This window comes from Photinus pyralis, unplaced genomic scaffold (assembly GCF_008802855.1).
Source record: "Photinus pyralis isolate 1611_PpyrPB1 unplaced genomic scaffold, Ppyr1.3 Ppyr1.4_LG3a, whole genome shotgun sequence".
NCBI classification, from domain to species: Eukaryota; Metazoa; Arthropoda; class Insecta; order Coleoptera; family Lampyridae; genus Photinus; species Photinus pyralis.
The window spans coordinates 9745623-9765343 of record NW_022170509.1 but is presented as its reverse complement, the minus strand read 5'-3'; the positions used below and the strand labels follow the sequence as shown (position 1 = coordinate 9765343).

Here is a 19721-nt window from a genome sequence, read left to right as displayed (position 1 = left end):
CTTTATTTTAAAAGGTTTCTTCACTATTTTGTTCAACATATAGGACTTCTGTCCCAAACCCAAGCTCCAGTTAGGGCTGCTCAAAAGCCACCTGGTAAAACAAAGAACTGAAAAAGGTAAGATGCTACCACAACCACAAAGCTGCTCCGGGCAGACAGGCAAGCACCCACATGTGAACAAAAAGAGGCCGAAGTCGAACAACGTCACCCACATCAAACAAGGACACCCAACTAACAGCGCCTCCATCCTGTAAACTTCTTGCCCATTGTCTTGACCAGCAGCTGTTCGTCTCCACTGGCGGACCTTTAGCATGCACCTTCAGGCGGATGATAGTATTCGGGAGAGGCCTAGAGAATATCGTGCGAAAACAACTATTTTCTGCAGTGGATGAAAAAGGTGGCAGACGTTTTGGAAGTTCTCTTGAGCCTCCAACCATTTGATCCCCTTGTGCAGAGTACAACATCAGGTCCTGAAGGCATCCTTACGACTGCGAACAAAGGGGTAGTTGAACAACGGCACAGGCCAGAAAGGTCACTAGAGAATTCTAGACGAGGCAGTCAGGCGGCTGCCCATACTGGGAAGGTAGAGAGAAGATTCTTCAATTCGTTATATAGAGAATTCTTTTCGATACCATTATAGCTTGCATCCCACCCAACCTTGTATATCCATATTCCCAGATGGACGCACCCAACCACTATAGGCAATCTCTCATCCGGAATTCAATAATGCAATTGGTAGGAATAACGCTCGGTGCTAGCAATGAATAATAAGATTTATTATTCAATGGTAGAATCCAAAACAATTCGTACTTTTTCGATCAGACCTCTCAATCAAAAGTTATAGACTAGAAACCAATTTCGAAAGAAAATTCAAAGAGCTGTAACTTTTGAACTAGTAGCCCCATCTTGGAATTGTTTGAAATTATGGATTCTACAGGCCACATTCTATAAGAAAACTTTTTTCCGGGTCGATCTGAGACAATTTTTTTTTCGGACCTTCCTTTTTAACCAAAAATCGACTACCTACACCAAAATTTCTCGGGAAAACACTTTTTCTTATTAATTTTGGTGCGTAGAATCCAAAACAATTCGTACTTCTTCGATCAGACTTCTCAATCAAAAGTTATAGACTAGAAACCAATTTCGAAAGAAAATTCGAAGGGCTGTAACTTTTGAACTAGTAGCCCAATCTTGGAAAAGACTTTTCCTTATTAATTTTGGTGCGTAGAATCATTTAATAATAAATCTTTATTATTCAATGGTGCTAGTAGTGCTCAGTAAAGATATTGGGAACAAGTGCGGTAACATGCCCCTTTGGTTAGGCAATCCCCAATACCTCTCACAACTGAAAGAATCGTAGTATGGGAAAAAACCATTGGATAAAAACACTGGAAGAAAGCGTGACATATCCCCTTGTACCCGCATTGGTTGTCACCTCAGAGTAAGACTCTTTTTGCGGTAAATAGGAGGAAAGCAAATTCTCATTTTTCTCAGTTCAAGAATCGACACTATTGACAATGATATTCCCATTATATTCTCAGTTCAATCTCTGTCGCGCTTTATTTCCACGGGGTTAGGGATCTAAGGGTTAGGCTTCCTAGACTTTGGCCGGTCTGCGCAGCTGCCGAAGAACACACAACCAAATTTGGGTGAAAAGTTATTCGGTATTCGAATTCGAATAGTAGTAATGGCGGGTCTAGTTTATTTTGTTGTTTTGTTTCCAAAGTGTATTTTCAAGTAGCATCATTTTATTTTTTATTGTACTAACTATATTAACCATTGAATTTCTTGTCAAAATTTGTTGTTTACATTTTGCATAAACAAATAAACTGGTATTGCTTTTATTTATGTATCGTTATCTGAATCATGTTTGTTTGTTACGTAATTATGCGACGATATAGCTTACCACATTCTTTGCGAGTGTCTTGCACTCGTCCAAATGGGAGGGTCCATCTTTGGAAGAATCCTGGCCAAACAATTCCAACATAAGAGTAGCTTCCCGTGCGAGCGTCCTCAGGTTTGGCTCAAGCATGGGATGCCTTTAGTGACGCTGGGGCGACTCTAGAGGCAGTACAAAGAGCCCAAAAAGGAAGTCTGCTGGTGGACCTCAACGTTTACAATTAAGACTGGATATCACATATTTTCCTATCTAGGATTTGATACCACAGGAATTTATGTATATGAATGAAAGGTACACAGTTTCAAACTGATATATTATAAAAAAATCTTTAAAAAAAAGTTTTGCAAGTACAAGAGTATGAAAATATGGTACTACGTAAATGTATAAAAAATTAGCCTGTCAAGGAATGTTTCAACTTGCATATTGTTCATTTGTAAAAATTAAGTAAATGAGCACTAATACTTATAAATACTGTACAGAAAATAAAAACACTTTGGTGTCTCAATTGATTTCGAAACGGTAACTTCAATGAAATGTCCTTGCTGCCATTTCCATATTGGGATAAAATTGTTCGTACTGAAATTCGGGATATACATTGAAATTTAAGTGAGAATTTGAGTCGCCTTTAATAACTGTAAGCGTTTCGATGAGATCTTGAAACGTTGGGCGCTCATCTAAATCCAGCTGCCAACAATTGAGCATTAGTTGATACAATTCATCGCTAAAGTATCTCATTTGTACTAAACGAAGGCCACGCACTATCCGCTCAGGAATCTCATTATTAGGTACACTACTATAAGGTGTTCCTCCTAAAATACACACCTCAATTAAATGAAGAGATAGGATTCACAAACCTAGTACACATATCTCCCACACCAGGCAGGCGAAAGACCATACGTCACTCTTCGAGACATGTTGATGGCCACGGAATATTTCCGCGGCAGTCCACCGGGTGTAGTCCGGTACCATATTAGGATTACAATATTGTGCTAAACCATAACCACTAACTTTTGGAAGAAAATCGTTGGTTATCAACACATTCCTTGCACATAACTGTCTATGCACAATCTGTAAAGGTGTCATTTCTTAGCTTCTTTCCATATACATGGTAATATCAAAAAAGGTGAACTGCTTCAAAATTGGGAGGTGATTACAAGTACACACCAAATGGGTTAACATAAAACTGTGTACGAAAGCGTTGATCACCTCTCAAAGAAAATTCAGTTACAGTGCCTTACCCTTAGTGATTGCAAATGATGCATTCCCTTAGCAATTCCAATTGAAATATCAAAAGCTTGAGATTCCTGCATGTTACTAAATCGGCCGGGTAAAGCGTCCCGACTGCCTAACAGAAGATCCTTGAGATTCGTGGAAGCATACTCCAAAACCACAAATAAAGTGTCCGGAGTTTCACAGGTACCAATTAAATTTAGTATATTACAGTGCTGCCTACTACGTATAAGTAAATCCAAGTCTTTTAGCATAGCGCGCTTATTTTCGTGCCCCAATTTCCTGTCCGGTATTGTATATATAGCAACCTGTATCAGATTACTGTCCTTTCGTACGGTACCGCTGTTGACTCGTCCAAATTTTCCACTGCCTAAGAGATTCGTCGGTTCGAACTTAATTAAAGTCTGTGGTATACTCCATACTTGCTGCTTCAAGTCATGATAATGGTTGATGGGTATGATTTCATCTTCAGGAATATAACCAGAATTTTCCTGTAAATGATTCGATCATACAGAGCAATAGTAGTGCTAAGAGGTAAGAAGGAAAGTAACAAAAAATGACGGAAGCTTGCAGGAGGAGCCCAAAACTTGTAAATTTTCTCAGATGGGAGGAGCCTGGGAAAAGTGACCTGTGTGAAGTTAGCAATGAATCGCAAGAATATGCATTTATGCAGCGCATTATTAATCATACCCATTGGATTTTGAGTCGTTAAACTTTTTAGAATAGAACTCCAATTTCATAACTGATTTGAATGTGCACGAATGCTTCGTTGTTTCTTCTTTTTTTTATACATATTATTTTAGTTGTGTATTTTTAGATTGTGAATAAAGGTGATTATTACGATTATGTTATGGAAGTTTGTTCCACATTTCCAATCACATTAGTGCTACTGTTGCCGAAACAATGTACCATATCATTGGTTCTTTATGACTAAAACCATGTTACTGTTCCCATAGCAGTTTTGGGATTGATGCAAACAATTGAACCACATCCCAATTATTTACCAAGATTGTTTAACGAAATACAGTAGGCGCTCGGTAATCAGACAGTCCAGCACACCCAGATGTCCGGCATTTGGCGACTCAGCTGCTCCACTCTATAAACCGGCACTACCCATTATAAATAATCTCGCACTAGTTATACAGCGATTGAGTTTGCAAAATATGCTTCCGCGTTCGGTTTTGTCATGACCTTGACGTTGGCGCCTAGAGTGCTCAGTAGTTGCCCACGCGCGTCAGTCACTTAGACAAGATGGCGGACTTTTTTGTACCTACCTTTTAGCACTCTTTCACTGTAGGATATAAAAAAATACTTCATATCCCATACAGATCGGCTAATCCGGCATAGGTGAAAAAATTGGGTGCCGGATTACAGAGCGCCTCTCCACTGTACTTCTCATAAAAGCGAATCTGGTAGATATACTAGGACATGGATTTGTTCATGTTACGAACTAATTTTCTATTTATACAAATTTTGATATTATGCCCATCTGATAAAAGCAATTAAACACATTTCAGAAAATCAAAGGGAACTTATGAAGCAAATGCATTGGTGGAGTAAGACTTCAAATGTGAATATCTCAAGAGCATAGTGTCGGAAGTGAGTACTTGCAAAGGAAAAGTGATACATCTTCTTAAAATGCATCCAATCGTACCAACATTATCATATTCACTTAGACTAGACGATTATATACTTCTTGTTTACAAAATACGCCAAATACGTACAAAATTTGCTTCACAGAGTTCAATAAGTATCAAAGAAGGTTTTTTTTGGAAATATGCTCAGATACGTTTAGTATTAGTATTTTAAGCTGCGTTCTATTTGATGTAATACAATTTTGTACAGGGTGTTCCAAATTTGAGATATGACGTCATCGACTAGTAAGTAAGAAGTGTAGCATTGCATTCACTGCATATGAGCAAGGGACTGTTGTTCACTGTTTGTCGAAAAATTAGACAAGAAATAAAAATCTCAAATTTAGCACACATGAGTAACTTGATATACGCTTTAAGAGTGTTCATAAAAAAATTAGGGTTATCATTAAAAAAAAGTCGATGACGTCATCTCAAACTTGGGACACCCTGTATATAACTTTATTACATCAGAGAGTGCAGTTTAAAATACTAATCGACGTACCAAAACATGTTTCCAAAAAAAAACTTTCTTTAATTTACTGAATTTATTCCCAGTTAGAGACTCACCTTGTATACTTATACAGTGAGCGGTTAAAATATGGAACAAATTCATTTAAAAATGTTCGTATACGTCTATCATAATTTTTTCTTGCGCATTTTTTGCATTAAAGAGAAAATATACAGGGCCGTCAAAAAGAAAATTTGGTACCAAAGCAGATTTTTTAAATGGAGCAATGGTGAAGTATGGTGATTGCAGGAAAAGGAACATCTTTCTTTTCCTGGGGCGCTACCCCCACCCCACCCACCGGGTTACACATTTTCTCCCGAAATATTTTCTGCTATTGACCCTTCATATCATAGTTTTCAGAAAAGGACCATCGATTGTAACACCAGAAGTCCGTGGGATAGGGATTCTCCTTAGGAAAGGAAGATTCGATGCACCTTTATGAAAAACTATCAGGGCTGAACGTTTTGAGAGGGAATGTACACCAGGGGGCTCTGGGGGGTATGGAATACCACCTAGCCACTTCCTCTAGTGTACGAAAATTTTGATATTTGCAGGAAAAGGAACACTGAGCCTTTCATTTCCTGGGAGATCATCCATACCCCCCAGACCTCCTAATAAGATCAGGCTCCCAAATGCAAATATCTTGAGAATGGAGTGTCAGAAGCTGGTAGTCCACAAATGGGAAGCGATAAATCGTCTTGAGATGTATCTAAAGGTACTGTGGGCTGGTCGGATCACTAGTAAAAAAGATATGCATTTTAGAGAACAGTGTCGGAAGTGGGTACTCGCAAAGAGAAAGATGAAAGTCTTCACAAAACGCATTTGTTGAAGGAGCCGCAACTTCAAATGCGAATATCATCAGAATGGCGGTTGGAACTCGATTTAGATACTCATAAAGAGAAAGTGATAGGTTTCATTGAGAATTGTCCCAAGGTACAACTCAACTGAGATGCATCTGTCACACTAGTGAAACATGCTATGAAACATTATCATATTTACTTACAGCATCTTCAGACAATTGCACTTCTTACTTGGTATACTAGAGGGTGACGGTTTCATGACTTATTTTTGTTTCTGAATAAAGCTCAATTTACATTATACTTTTTTCGTCTAGAAACTTTGACTAGAACTTGTACTAGACGAACTTGTTAAAATTTTGACAATGTGAATCAGAAAATTCCTTCAAAGATTCTAATCTAGAAACTAGATTTCAAACTCGGTCCAGACCCATTTTCCATCCAAATTTCATACTTGTGACTTGCGCACTAGCACCAAATTAGAACAAATTCCGTGCTGCCAACACCTGTATTTTTATACTCTTGAACATAACCTCAAATATAAGTCTCTTGAATTAGGTACATGTACATAGCAAAAATGAGTTTCTTTTGCTTGTTATTCATGTTTGTTTCCAAGCAATTTAAATGTACGATATTGAGATTTGTTTTCCGAAATTGGCCGCACTGCCATTGAAACAAAAAAAAACCAAAATGCGGCAAATTTAAATTTCTAGTATTGTGTCGGATCTAGTACAAGTTCTAGTCAAAGCTTCTAGACGAAAAAAGTATAATGTAAATTGAGCTTAGTAGTCTTTTTTGCCGTTAGTTACATTATCCTACCCTTAATTCAAAACCGATTGTGATCATGGGATTTTGTTACCTTCACCCTATACAAACACATTTGGTATTTCGGTAAACTGGCTGCTTACGCACGAAAACTGGCTACCAACTTCACACAGGTCATAAATACTACTCGTCTCCATTACATTTACCTAGGACAAACCTTTAAATTGAAAAATTGCTTTCTAAAAAATGAACATGGCTGGCGTTATTTAAAGAGCACTATTTGTAGATTTAATATCCAGCACAAGTTTTGATCCAATTGCTATACGGTAAGTTTCCCAAGTTTATACGTATATTTTTAGATTTTTATTGCTGTCATTGCTACCTTCATACGAGTGAAAAAGTTTGCACATACCACTTCGATAATAGGTCCCTGAATGGAGAGTTCCTGTACATCAGTCAAACGTCTCCTTCGATTGGATATCCGCCTTGTCAATAAGAAAAAGCCGACAATACCTAAGATTAGCAAAAAACTCAACAAGCCAATAGCGACGGAAAGTCCAATAATAAGCGCCGGAGATTCGTCATCGCTTTCTGGAGCAGGCATAATACTGACGGTAACAAAAGTATTGGATGGATCAGTTGTGTTGCTATAAACGACTCTCGTGACATTGAGATAACGACTGACGACTCCTAATAAAACTCTGTAAATTGTGTTCGGTTGTAGAGGTGCATTATAATAGGAACCATAGGTTTTTCCATCTCCCACTGTAAAATTTTTAAGTATATCCTAAAATAAACAGACAATAAAGGGATTAACTAATCTTTTCTATTTACTTGAGGTTCAATTTCTGCGGCGATATAATAATTAGCCTCTTCAGCCATAGCGTCTTTGTATGATTTGAAGTTATCCACTTGCAAAATTGGATTCATGTTTTCATTTACGACAACAATGCGATATGCAGAAACTGGTCCATTATTGTTCACGACAGGAGACAACTGTATGATCATGATTTTACCATGACGCTTCAGTACGTTTGGTGTGGACGGAATATTATCAGGAACTGTGAAAAAACGTCACAAAATAAAAGGATTTAAGCGCAAAATGCGCAATTCTTACATCCGATCGCGGTTTCCAAAATTCGGAAGGCGACAGCGCTCTTGCCAAATTTTGAAGCAGCCCGTAGCGTTAAGTTATACTTGGTGCCAGGTTGAAAATTGCGTTCGGTTTCAAATGTATTATTCGAGAATCTGTATACTGGGCTCGTTACGTCATAACCGGCGAAGGTATGCAGAACGTTCGCCTTTATCTCGTAGTAATCGATGTCGACAAATGACTTTGGCGGTTTCCACGATATAAATGCGGTCGTATCCGTCACATTTGACACTTCCAAATCTTGTGGTGGCCCAGGCACTAAAAACATCACTCGAAGTGGTTAAAGAGAAACATAATTAAATACATATACAGTCAAAGGCAATGGAGCTCGATCTTCACACCAAGTTCTCACGGATGAAAAGATACATATTATGGTTAGAATTTGATTAGATTAGAGCTCAGGTGCCTGCAATTTTGGCTAAGAGATGATCTGTCTCACTAGAGTCATGTTTTGGGATTTCGAGAGCCATCCCATAACAATATTTAAATAACATAAATATTCAGGAGTAAATTACGCCCCCATATAAAACAAATAATGGGTATCCTGTTAACACATTATTTTTTATCAGAGTATTAGGCATTTGATTGGCTCCACAGTGGATGTGTGTACATCCTGATTGGACAGTGTCAAAGGCATGTTTCTTAATCCGAATCAAATATGTTTGTTGAACTGGCCCTATGCATTAGAGAATTTAAAATACTGCCGCCCATAACTCCCAAAGCAAATCTTTAGAACAAACGTGTAAGATCCTTACTCAAATTTGTATACATGAATTACCTATAACTTCAGTGTTGTACACATCGCCCAATACATCTTTCGACGAGCAATTCTCGCAAGTTTCTTTACAATGTGCTGTGCTATAAATCGACCCGAGGAAGTTGTTGCACATGCAGTTCTTCTCATTTTGAATAATTGCGTACCTAAAGGCACACATATAGCATCTACGATATTTAAATGTGTGCTTACCTATAAAATTGCCGCTCGCAATTAGAGATACAGTCAATGGTACTGAAATTTTTTAAAAAATCCAAGCTAGTACTTATATGGGTGATATAACAACCAATAAACGTGTTGTTTGTTAAACCACTAGCAGCCCCCAGTATCACAAACAGGATTAATAAGCTCATTTTAGAAATTATTCACATTTCAGCGCACTTGCCCATTTTATATAATCGTTGAATTTATTAAATCGTTAAGTCATTTGAATAACAGTAGCTTGTGGAGGTTACGTGCGTTTAAAACATCTTAATTTCAGGCGAATGACGAATCGATCACGCCCTTTTTATTGCGCTACAGCAATTTTAGATTGTCATTTGCACAGAAAGTAAATTAGCAAACCAATAATCTGTTTTAAGATAGCAGTTTAATAATTATACAGTCGAAAAACTGACCGCCTTTATATTTTGTACAAAAATTCCTTAACAACAACATAACCTCCAAAGTAAACGTTTGGGGCATTTGAACTACGAAATTAATTCCTAAGGTCACAATTGGTCTACCAGCATCGAAAGGTCACCTACTGGCTCAGAGTAGAATCTTTATTTCTTACTCTGAGCGTACTGGGATGTATAATGTAAATTTAAAAACTGCTATGGCGGTTCTTTGCAAGAACAAAGATAATTATCTTTGGTAAGAACTATGATTCAGTATTTTGTCGATTCTGAGAGAGAATATTGTACGAAATCATATACACAATAGTGTAATTAACACTATTATACTGAACTGATGCAATATAGTTCAGTTTCATGAAGTTTATTGATTTTAGTTTTTTTTTGTGCCATTTAAAATGAAACTTTACTACGGGTCAAAAACGTAAATAAACCGGATATTTAAATTTCCCGCATATGTGACGTCACCACGGCACATCAACAAGGTCAACATCAGATAGTGAGCCGGTCTTGACAAACAGATTATATATTCAGTATAGTGTTGTGTATTTGATAAAAAAGGTATGTAATTACTTTTGACGTGTACCATAACTACTAAACTACCTACATTAAAGACCTATTCAATAAATGTCCGAATTTCAAATATCAAAACATATCGCCATCATGCCTACCATAGATTTTAGTGGATTATGAAACATTTGACCTACTCGTCGCCGTAGTGTAAATTTCCCATTTAATAAAAACTATATTTTATACAGGGTGGCGCGGAGCCCATTGTTAAATTTTATCTGGAAGAAAAAGGTCAATGCTGAACTGTTGTTATTGGGGTTCAATGAAGCTTTTGAACATAGACACATAGCGTTCTGGAGTTAACAGTCACTGTGTGATCATTATCATTTTACCCACAATTCGGAAAAGACCTACTCCATACCAATGTCCATAACAAACCAGTCACTTAAGATGGTGCAGAAACTCAGAAAGCAAATCTTCTTTTCTTTTCTTGCTCGTTTGTAACTGTGAAATCTTATCCGTGTAAGCATTCGAAATAAACTTTACGTCACACCTGGAAAGCGAGGTTGCGTCCAAACGCTTCTCTAGCGTCTGGACTGTACGTGGAGCCGGTGTAGCCCACGTTTAACACATGCTGATTTCATAGAGCAGTTTGTCCACCAGACATACAAACTTGCAATCGACTGATGACAGTTTGATAGTTTAAATAATGTCGGGCAATATATAGATGACGTTGCATTGCAACTGTAACTGTTATTTTGTTGGCCAGACACTAACATTATAAATTACTTTTTCCTGACAATATTACGAACAATAATTTGTTTTATCATCAGCAAATATGAATCTAACTGGATTATACAAGATCATACCTTTATATTGAGTAATAGAAACTGCCGTATGTGTGTTTATTTATTAACGATATAATAATCAACATGCACAAATATTAAAGAAATATATTTTTTAGGTAATCAAGGACTGTTGTTATCTAATCATGCAATACAGCAGACTACTAATGAGTAAAATTCCATTGACAAGTATCATTTCAAGGTACCACAACATGCCAAAGTTTTGCGCAAATCTATCTTTTATGTTCACCGAAAAACCGTTCGAGGAACGATACCAGTTAGCGCGCGATGCCGGATTTAAGGCCGTGGAGAGCGCCTTCCCGCTTGGTATATCAAAGGACGATTTGGTTAACCATAAGACTAAGGCCAATGTTGAGCAAATTCTCATTAACACCTATACAGGTAAGTTAGTTTCCAGTTTTTTTATTATTAGTTTATTTTTCAAGAGAGTGAATTGCACTTCGTCTGTCTGAGAACTCTCAACACTCAGACGCAGGAAGCAGTGTGTTTTTTGTATTCACTAGATGGTGTGGTGTCGACGCGACGCGAATTTTGTGTGCTAATTTGAAAGAAATTGTAACTGCAGATACTTCTGATCTCAGTTGATCCGTCGTTATATTTAAATGGGCTTTGCAACTATAATCAAAATTTATTATGTACATTTTGCAAATAAATAAATATTATTATTATTATTAAATTCGTGAACTATAGCGATATTAAATATTGGTGTTACTATGCCAAAGTGTGGTGACTTGCCCACTTGTTTATTCTGCTCGAGTAGATAGTCCACCAGTATTTAAGTGGTAGTTTGTTAAGTTTTGAAGTTTTTTAGATACAACTAAAGGCGAATTTGGATATGCGGCCGTTGTAGGACAAGGCTGGCAGTTCGACGATAGTCTGAAACTAACAATTGACTATGCGAAGAGTTTAGGAGCTAAGAAGTATGACTCAGTTTCTGTTCTTCATTTAGATAATTCGTGTCATTTTAGAATTCATATAATGTCGGGTAAAGTCGAACAACCAACAGCATTTAATGACGAGAGGTGTGAAAATAATTTATGGTATGCGTCCAAGATGCTGGAGAAGGAAAATATAATTGGACTGATAGAACCCATAAATAAGTATTCATTACCAAATTATTACATGGATTCGTACGAAAAAGGTGAATCACAGAATAATGCAACAAATTTCTAAATCGCCAATTTTAGCGTTGTCATTGATAAAAAAGGTCAACAGCCCAAATTTAAAATTGATGTTGGATATTTTCCATTTGCAACAAATTCAAGGTGATATCACGCACACTATTAAGGATGTGATCCAGCATGTTGGCCACGTTCAAATTGCACAAGTGCCCAATCGTAATGAGCCGGATACTGCAGGAGAAATTAATTACCAATACGTCTTTGATTTGCTAGAGAGCGTTGGGTATAATGATTGGATTGGATTAGAATATAAACCTTCTGCTACCACAGTGCAGGGACTGAAATGGATTAAAGATTTCAACTATACTTTATAAATGTATCTAACAAAAATATATATTCTGTTTACATTTACTATTATTATTTCTTATACTTTGACATGAATTCTGTGGTATTATGTTTACTGACTTGCACTGCAAGGTGTGGCCTCCCATGAACATGTTGCACAGAAAGCCCTTGGGAAAGAACTGGATGTAACCTAAAGAGAACGTCCGCTTACAACCATTTTCTCTGCCGCTGATGTCATACACCAGTTACCTGCTACTACTCAAATCCCAATCCATATTAAGTGATGCTACTAGCGTCAATACTATTTATACATAGATTTTTGAATAACCTCTGCATCGTCTCCTGGAGCTATATGAGTGTATTTGGGGAGTTTTCCTGCATGGGTTTTAGTCAAGTTGTTAGTGCTGGGAATATAAATAGATTTTTGTATTTTATCTGTATATGTAACGTCTAGTCTATTATTGTAAATAGCGTTGTCTATGAGTAGTGTCCTATCCCAATATAATTTATGAGTGTGGTTTTCAAGTATTATCTGTGGAGTGTATTTGTGGTATGATGTATATTAATATATCTGTTATAAGATACTTGATCATATCTATATTTGCATTTTGTTTATGGTCATTGCCTCTTGTTAGTGCTCAGGTCTAGCTTGGTTGACTGACGGATTGGTATCGAGATTGCTCCCTTCGTTGTCAGGGCCAGGATAAAGGACTGGGCGACCAGTTAATTCCAGGCTCCCCACCGAGAAACTGGACAATCCATTGGGCTAATAGGCGAGTACATGTGCAGGTTTTGTGGGGAGAGAGATGAAACTACCAAGCATGTGAACTGTCATTGTAACGCCTTGATCAAAGACAGACATCAGCTCCTTGGTGGAACCGGGAAGAGTGAAGCATCTTATGCTAAACATTGATTGAAATATCGACTAAACTACTTCTACATCCATCTTCTCTACCTCTTCAAAATATGACCTTGAACCGGAGTTGCTTTGTAAGTAAAGGGAAACACACCAGAAACGCCTATACCAATGTCTGCAAGGTTACACGCAACTCCGTCCACAGTAGCCAGGTCAAAAATTACAAAATCTCCTGTTGCAACCAGATCGCACATAGTGAAAATTAGCGGAAGGAGAGCACTTATTCGGATACCGAAAATTGTAGTAGTAAAGGCACAGGCGAACAGGGAAAGAGACTGCAATAGCGGATCCAACGAAGAGGCGACAAAAAACTAGTAGTCATTTAAATTCGAAAGTGGCACTTGGTGAATATAAGTGACTACTTCTTTCTCTCCCCCATTTCTTCGTCCCCTTTTTTTTGCGGCGATTTATTATAGGAAAAAAAACGGGCGCGCCTGGGTTCGAACCCGCGACATAGACCTTTGGATGATGGCAGCTTTGCTATGTGCCTATATTAGTCAATTTCAAAGACACCATCTAAATGCAATATTTCAAAACTTCCTTTCAAACGCGCTTTAATAATGCCGATCGGGTCGCACGGCATTACCCAAGCCTGATGGATCAGATGATTTCACTTCCGAGGAAACACATACTGTGCATACCGAGTGATAAGAAGTCATCACTTCTAAAATTGGATTAATAAAAGTAATCGCCTACCTTAAATTTGTACGCGTTAATTCCGTTACTAATTTGAGGCATTTTAGCAATAAATTTACACTATGAAAGTAAATCTGGCAACAGCGCTGCTCGTGTATTCTACTGTTGGTAACACTGCTAAACTCTCTTTCTGTCGTTTACGCCATCAATTTTGAATTCAAATTCGTAAAGAATTAGTAATTGCGAAAAATGTGTAATGCTAAAAAGGAACCTGATAAACCTTTGGAAAAACTGACTCAGGTATGTTTAACCTAACTAATAGCAATGTTAACATCATTGATCGTAGGCAAGGTCTGAGGAAGAACCGAACACTTCCCCTAAAAGGAAATCCCAGCAGAATCTTCCGGAGCCACCTGCTAAACGTCCTGGTAATCCACCCTCAGCTGGTCCATCAACTTGATAGCTAACATTTGTTTCGATTTACTTGCAAAATTACTATATATGTGCGCTGACAAATAAATATATATATCGTTGCTCTAGTTTTTGAATGCACAACAGGTTTAGAACCGATGTATCCATCTTGGAGATGTCACTGTCATTAACGCCAGTTGCAGGTGCAATTCTCCGATTCATAAAATCTATACTCCAAGTAACCGGTTATAAACAACCAATTCGTAGATACAATCCTGAAGTAGTTTGCTCAATCATGACTTGTACTAAAATTCAATCCCTGTTAAAATGTCTACTGAGCGGACACGAAAAGAATAACTGAACCTCTTAGTAATTCGGAACTTTTGAAAATCGAATTGAAAGCTTGGTTCCACGAGAATCTCTTAATATTTCAAAGTTTTTTAATGCATTTTGGTGCACTAGGTATTTCGAACTTGAAGCCGATCTACTAATTCGAAGCGACAAATCTATTCCTATCCATTCATGCCATTACATCTGCTGTTGCACAAGGGAGTTCGTTCGATTAGTTTCCGGTTTATTAACGCCTGACATGCGCAATTCAAATTGGTACACTTATCTCATTTCTTTTCACCGAAAAATTATAGCTATCTGCGTTGCACAAATTGGAAAACGGGTTGTGCTCTTCTATCATTAAGAATGCGCTATCCAGTAGTATATAATCAAAGGCCAATACCATATATAATACCAATACTGTTTTTACTTGACTTAGTTTTATCCACAATCAGAATCTGCCAGTCAAATAAAGAAAAATGGTAAAAATGACAATCTTGCAATCGCGCCAATTGCAAATTGGCAACCCTGCTACAACAATTTGTAACACGCACGCCCGTACCTTACCACGCAAACTTTCAAATTCAAGCAAAAACGATGTCCAATAAAGAAGAAATTGATAAAACTTTATGGAAAATTATGGTAAAAATGCTCTGTTCAATTAGATCTTAATCTTGGTATTGTGTATTACAGAAAAAATTTGACGAAAAATATGTAGAACCTAAATTTACAGACTTTTTCCAAGACACAAAACCAAAAATCCCAAAATACAACCGCAAAGGGCCCCACAATCCGCCACCTCGCCCTCGCCTGCCGCGTATATGATTCATAGTTGTGTAATTGTCATGTAAATGTTCCTTGTTAAATAAATAAGTTCGTTGCGTTAGTTGGAACAAAAGTATTGCAACATGTAGTACAAGGCTGCATATCGCTCTTATGTCTGTTTTGTAAATGTCAATTCTGAACGCGGATCATAATAATTATTGTCGATCAGCTTACAGATTAACTTCTCATTGTTGGTATCGTCAAATGAACAATAATCAGTTGTGAACTCTCATTAGTGCAGTGTTTCCAAAACTATGGGTTATAACCCATGAAAGAATATTGAATGGGCCCTAATGGGCGATTCGATAAGACATTTAAAAAAATGATCGGCCCTCATGTGAGTATTCTATTAGCCAGTTTTGACTCCACCGTCAATGAGATCTTGTTGGGGCCTACCATATTTCCCTTTGTCAGTACCCACTTCCGACGTCCCGTTCACCCACAATTTGCATTTGGGTGGATTTCACTAAAAACCCTCCACAAAATAGTGCTAAATTTTTAGCTTGAGATACGAGAAAGAGAGACTTTTGGGCCCCAGAAATCCGCTACCCCTGGAAGCCGCGCGCCTTACAAAAGGTGATTAATTTTGCCACCATGAAAAATAAAGTTCCCTCACACAAGAGCTGTGCGCGTTTACAAGATCTTTCCGACGACACCAATTTGAAAACATTCGGAACAAAACTGTACAAGAAGATAGAAAAAAAAGTGAAAAATCACCATGTTAGTAAAACCACGCTCGGAGATGGCGCCCAGATCATGTAGCCCCGTCCCCAAGGTTGTTAATTACACAGCCCTGGTAGGTACACACACTTTCTTCGTGTTTCTAAAAGCGTTCTTTTACACGCCCTCATTTGCTACCTTTTCACAAATAAATTTGTAAAAATAGGTGATAAATTTGATATTTCATTCGGATATTTATTATTCATAAAAATTAAGGTAAGAGGTAGGGCCCCAAGATTGGAAATTTGGTTTAGATGAGTCAAAGCCCAGCCAACTTTGGGAACCATAGTATGTTAGTGTGAGTATCGAAATTATCACGAACCCAAAATCTTACAAATACGTTTCTACTTTATATACATCCAGCACCACCACCTAATGATCATAAATACTTACATATCCATAGCGCGGTTGATCTTTTGGGTCTCGATTATTCCATCCATGATAAAACCATGCTTTTACGATTATTAAGCAAGCCACTTCTCTAATTTTACTTCACTCTTCGATATTCACAACATACACATATTTCTAACCCCATAGATTATCTTGACGATAATGTGTGAATATCACTGGGAAGTAAGAGATTAATTGATTCTGAAGTGCAATCGGTGAAAGTGCTTGGAGAATTACCTGCAATATTTACGCAGAAACATACATAAATGAGAATTAGTTCTATTATCGCCAATTGCTTGAAGAAGAAATAGATTATTTCTAATAACCTGATTCCTTGAACTTACTCTTAGTAAATAGATACATTATCATCTTCTAGCAATTAGATCTCCTTACTGCTATCTAAATTAAATGGAAAGGGAGGGACAATAAAGGTTATAATTACATCTGCGCTTATATTAAGATTATAAGAAAATTATAAATTAGTATAAAAATAATTGAAAAGAATGCCATAATGGTTAACTTATAACAACAAAAAAAAGATGATTGTTGATGTATGAATATCACAATTTCCATGACAATAAGGATCTTCACATATTCCACGACAGATGGATTTAGTCACAGTATGAACCTCAGACAACAACAGCAGAAGGACTGAAAATGATTAAACGTCAATTACCCCAAAGTGGTAAAACAGAAAGCGACACACATATGTTAATAAACAAATAAAATTAAAAATAAATCTTTATTTTGGCACAATGTTATATTTAAGCTACAAACTAAGACCTTGTTCTACTTAGAATCACAATAACAATTTATTTATAGTGCGCTAATTACGATATAAATGTTAAACATTAATTTATTATTAAATTGAGTTTAAAGTAATATCTTATATCTTTGTTAAATATAAAAATCACTCTTTTTAATACGAGGACTGACCATGCTAGAGTCGTATTGTGTGCTACTCCTTTGCAGTTTCTTTTTTCCGTACCGCTAAAAATGTATCTTCCATTAAAAGTTTAAAGTGTAAGAAAGAAAGGAAACTATGCAGAGAGAGAAGAAGCGTTAAGCAAATCTTTCCAAGTTAGACACATTTCTACCATGCACGTTAGTACCAAAACCAGTTCCGATCAAAATTTTATTAAACCACGTACGAGTCTTTTCTCCTTTCCGGGATCTTTTCGGTCTTGCGCTCGCTTTTGGGACTCTTTGGCTTGCTCTGCTAAGTCGGCGGGCACCATCCATAAATTATCACCCGCTTTAAGCATTTGTTCGACAATACTACACGATACTGCGGCACCATTTATTTGCTTTACTAGCTCTTCTTTCGATAACGACTTTAAATTCAACTTCCCATTTTCCCTAAAACAAGTTTTGGCGTATTTTCACAAAAGATTATAATATTCAATCTAAGTATAATCTATATATCCAGTGCAATGGCAAACTAAGACTTTTTTATTATACCTGAATCACAATTTCCGTTTTAAACGCTCAAATGCGTGCGAAAAAAGGCCTTTAAAACACGCGTGCTAAGTGCTAAGTAATGATACTTCAAGTATGACTTTTGAAACTGTCATCTGGGTGAAATAAAAATCATCTTAGGTCGCTTTCTGTAAATGCAGAACATTTCTTTGGCTTGTACCTCTCCGTTGGTTGAAGCTTTCACAAACGCGCGTAATTTAGGGTATGCTTCCAAATCTGTTCCACTTTTTAATCGCAGTATTGTTTGAAGTTTTGAATGAATGCACCAAAAGATAGAAGATTTAAATACCTTTGACATTTCCTTCATATATGCCAGCATTATCGATGCATTTAAGACTTTATTCGTAAGTGACTTGCTGTTCATCCATGGAAACTTTTTATATTCTTTATAATAGGCTTTACTGGATTTGGATATTACACCTACCAACGTTTATTTAGATTTTACAACAAGCGATTAGGACGGTGTATTATCTTTTTCAATGGAAATCGTTTTATTCACAAACACGATGATTTTTATAAGCAAACGTCAAGTGACCATGGCAATCGTAAAATTACGAACACCCAGCCCACTTAATTAGACATGTATTCGAGTATAACGTCAATATGATTTCATTGTATTTCCTATTTTTAAATTATACTGCAGGTACAATAATAAATACTATAAGATACACGTGTATAATTGGTCTTTAAAGCACTTGCAACGTTAAAGACACTCCGCTTCGCGTCTTGCCATTAAACTCGTTGCGCTTGCCTTAAAAACTTGATTATACGCTTGTATCTTAATATACTATTACGCACAAAACAGCACTAGTGATACACTATTAACATTGCCAGAACCATTTTGTAGAATTCACCAACATGGAAAAAGGCCCATTTTCACATAAGCGACGCGTAGCAGCGCAGCATCACAGATGCTCACAAAGGCAAATAATTCCACTGATGTACCTGCCTGGCAGATTGATTTCAGCAGTGTTGGGTTGGGATATATGAAGGGATGTCAGGATCATAAGACCTTCTTACAAGGACCCTGGAGTGCTGAGAAGTAAGGGGAAGGGTCTGGAAGAAGCAGGCATGGTGCTCTCCCAGTAATCAAGAGAGAAAGGTTCTGACCACCATGTGCCGAAATAAAAACTCTCTTTAGCGCTTAGCGATACCTCTCTAGCTGGCTGTCAACCTTCCAGTGGTGCCCCCTAGAACAATCTGAGCACTCCAAGAAATACCCAAGCATAACCGTGTTACGTTAGTGTGGGTGCCAAAGCATGAAGAGATAGTCAGTAACGAGGAGGCTGATCGCCTCGCTAAGACTGGCACCAAACATCCCCACATTGGATCGGAACCCTACTGTGGAGCACCAACAAGTCTAGTTAGAGTAAGGCTCTATAAAGATAGGTATGCGCACAGAGTTGTATATAAGTAAATAGAGAGGCAGTACATACGACCTGCGCGTGGAAAAATAACTCCAACTACAGTGGCCGACTTTTAATGGCGGAGCCGTTGGGACTCATGCGCAGTGCGTGAAAGGGAATCAGCACGATTTTTGGGTGCATTCAGTTACATAATCACAAAACAAAACAAAACAGCAATAACTTTTCAGATGCTTCAGATTCATTTGTAAATAAACAGACGCTTTGAAGTAATAATTTAAGCATGCCCATTACATTATACTCTTTACCGCCATTTCAATGTTTAGTAGGCGACGATCTGTACATAAATAAAGGTTATTTTAAAATGCTCCTAGAAAAGTGCAAGAAAAGATCAAATATATGGGTGGAAGGAAAACTCTTCGCAAGCAATTGT

General features: G+C 37.3%; 3 protein-coding genes across 6 annotated transcripts in view; 1 reads left to right on the top strand and 2 right to left on the bottom strand.

Moving 5' to 3' along the window:
- Nucleotides 1-2193: 2193 nt before the first annotated feature.
- On the bottom strand, nt 2194-9457 carry LOC116165699 (putative tyrosine-protein kinase Wsck). Its single transcript, XM_031480356.1, has 8 exons — nt 8954-9457; nt 8765-8907; nt 7951-8244; nt 7668-7894; nt 7246-7620; nt 3138-3620; nt 2754-2967; nt 2194-2708 (listed from the first exon to the last, which is right to left on the bottom strand). The coding sequence occupies exons 1-8, from the start codon at nt 9112-9114 to the stop codon at nt 2425-2427; spliced, it is 2181 nt and encodes a 726-aa protein (XP_031336216.1). The 5' UTR covers nt 9115-9457; the 3' UTR covers nt 2194-2424.
- Nucleotides 9458-9826: 369 nt separating this feature from the next.
- Nucleotides 9827-12283, top strand: LOC116165700 (putative hydroxypyruvate isomerase). Of its 2 annotated transcripts, none has more exons than XM_031480359.1 (5): nt 9827-9936; nt 10933-11132; nt 11563-11671; nt 11720-11892; nt 11939-12283. In XM_031480359.1, exons 2-5 carry the CDS (start codon nt 10943-10945, stop codon nt 12244-12246), a joined length of 780 nt encoding a protein of 259 aa, XP_031336219.1. In that variant the 5' UTR covers nt 9827-9936; nt 10933-10942; the 3' UTR covers nt 12247-12283. The 2 variants fall into 2 exon arrangements, with proteins under 2 accessions (XP_031336219.1, XP_031336218.1); XM_031480358.1 differs by having other exon boundaries at nt 9850-9936; nt 10850-11132.
- Nucleotides 12284-16883: 4600 nt separating this feature from the next.
- LOC116165676 (rho GTPase-activating protein conundrum-like) overlaps nt 16884-19721 on the bottom strand; it is a 37855-nt gene continuing 35017 nt past the window's right edge. For 2 of the 3 annotated variants that reach the window (XM_031480323.1, XM_031480322.1), the window contains 2 exons: nt 17597-17804; nt 17169-17435 (listed from right to left, as the gene is read on the bottom strand). In XM_031480323.1, the coding sequence (XP_031336183.1) occupies nt 17343-17435; nt 17597-17804 (301 nt within the window). In that variant the 3' untranslated portion in view covers nt 17169-17342. Of the gene's footprint in view, nt 17097-17168; nt 17436-17596; nt 17805-19721 lie in introns of those variants that run through there. The other variant, XM_031480324.1, reaches the window with a different exon arrangement.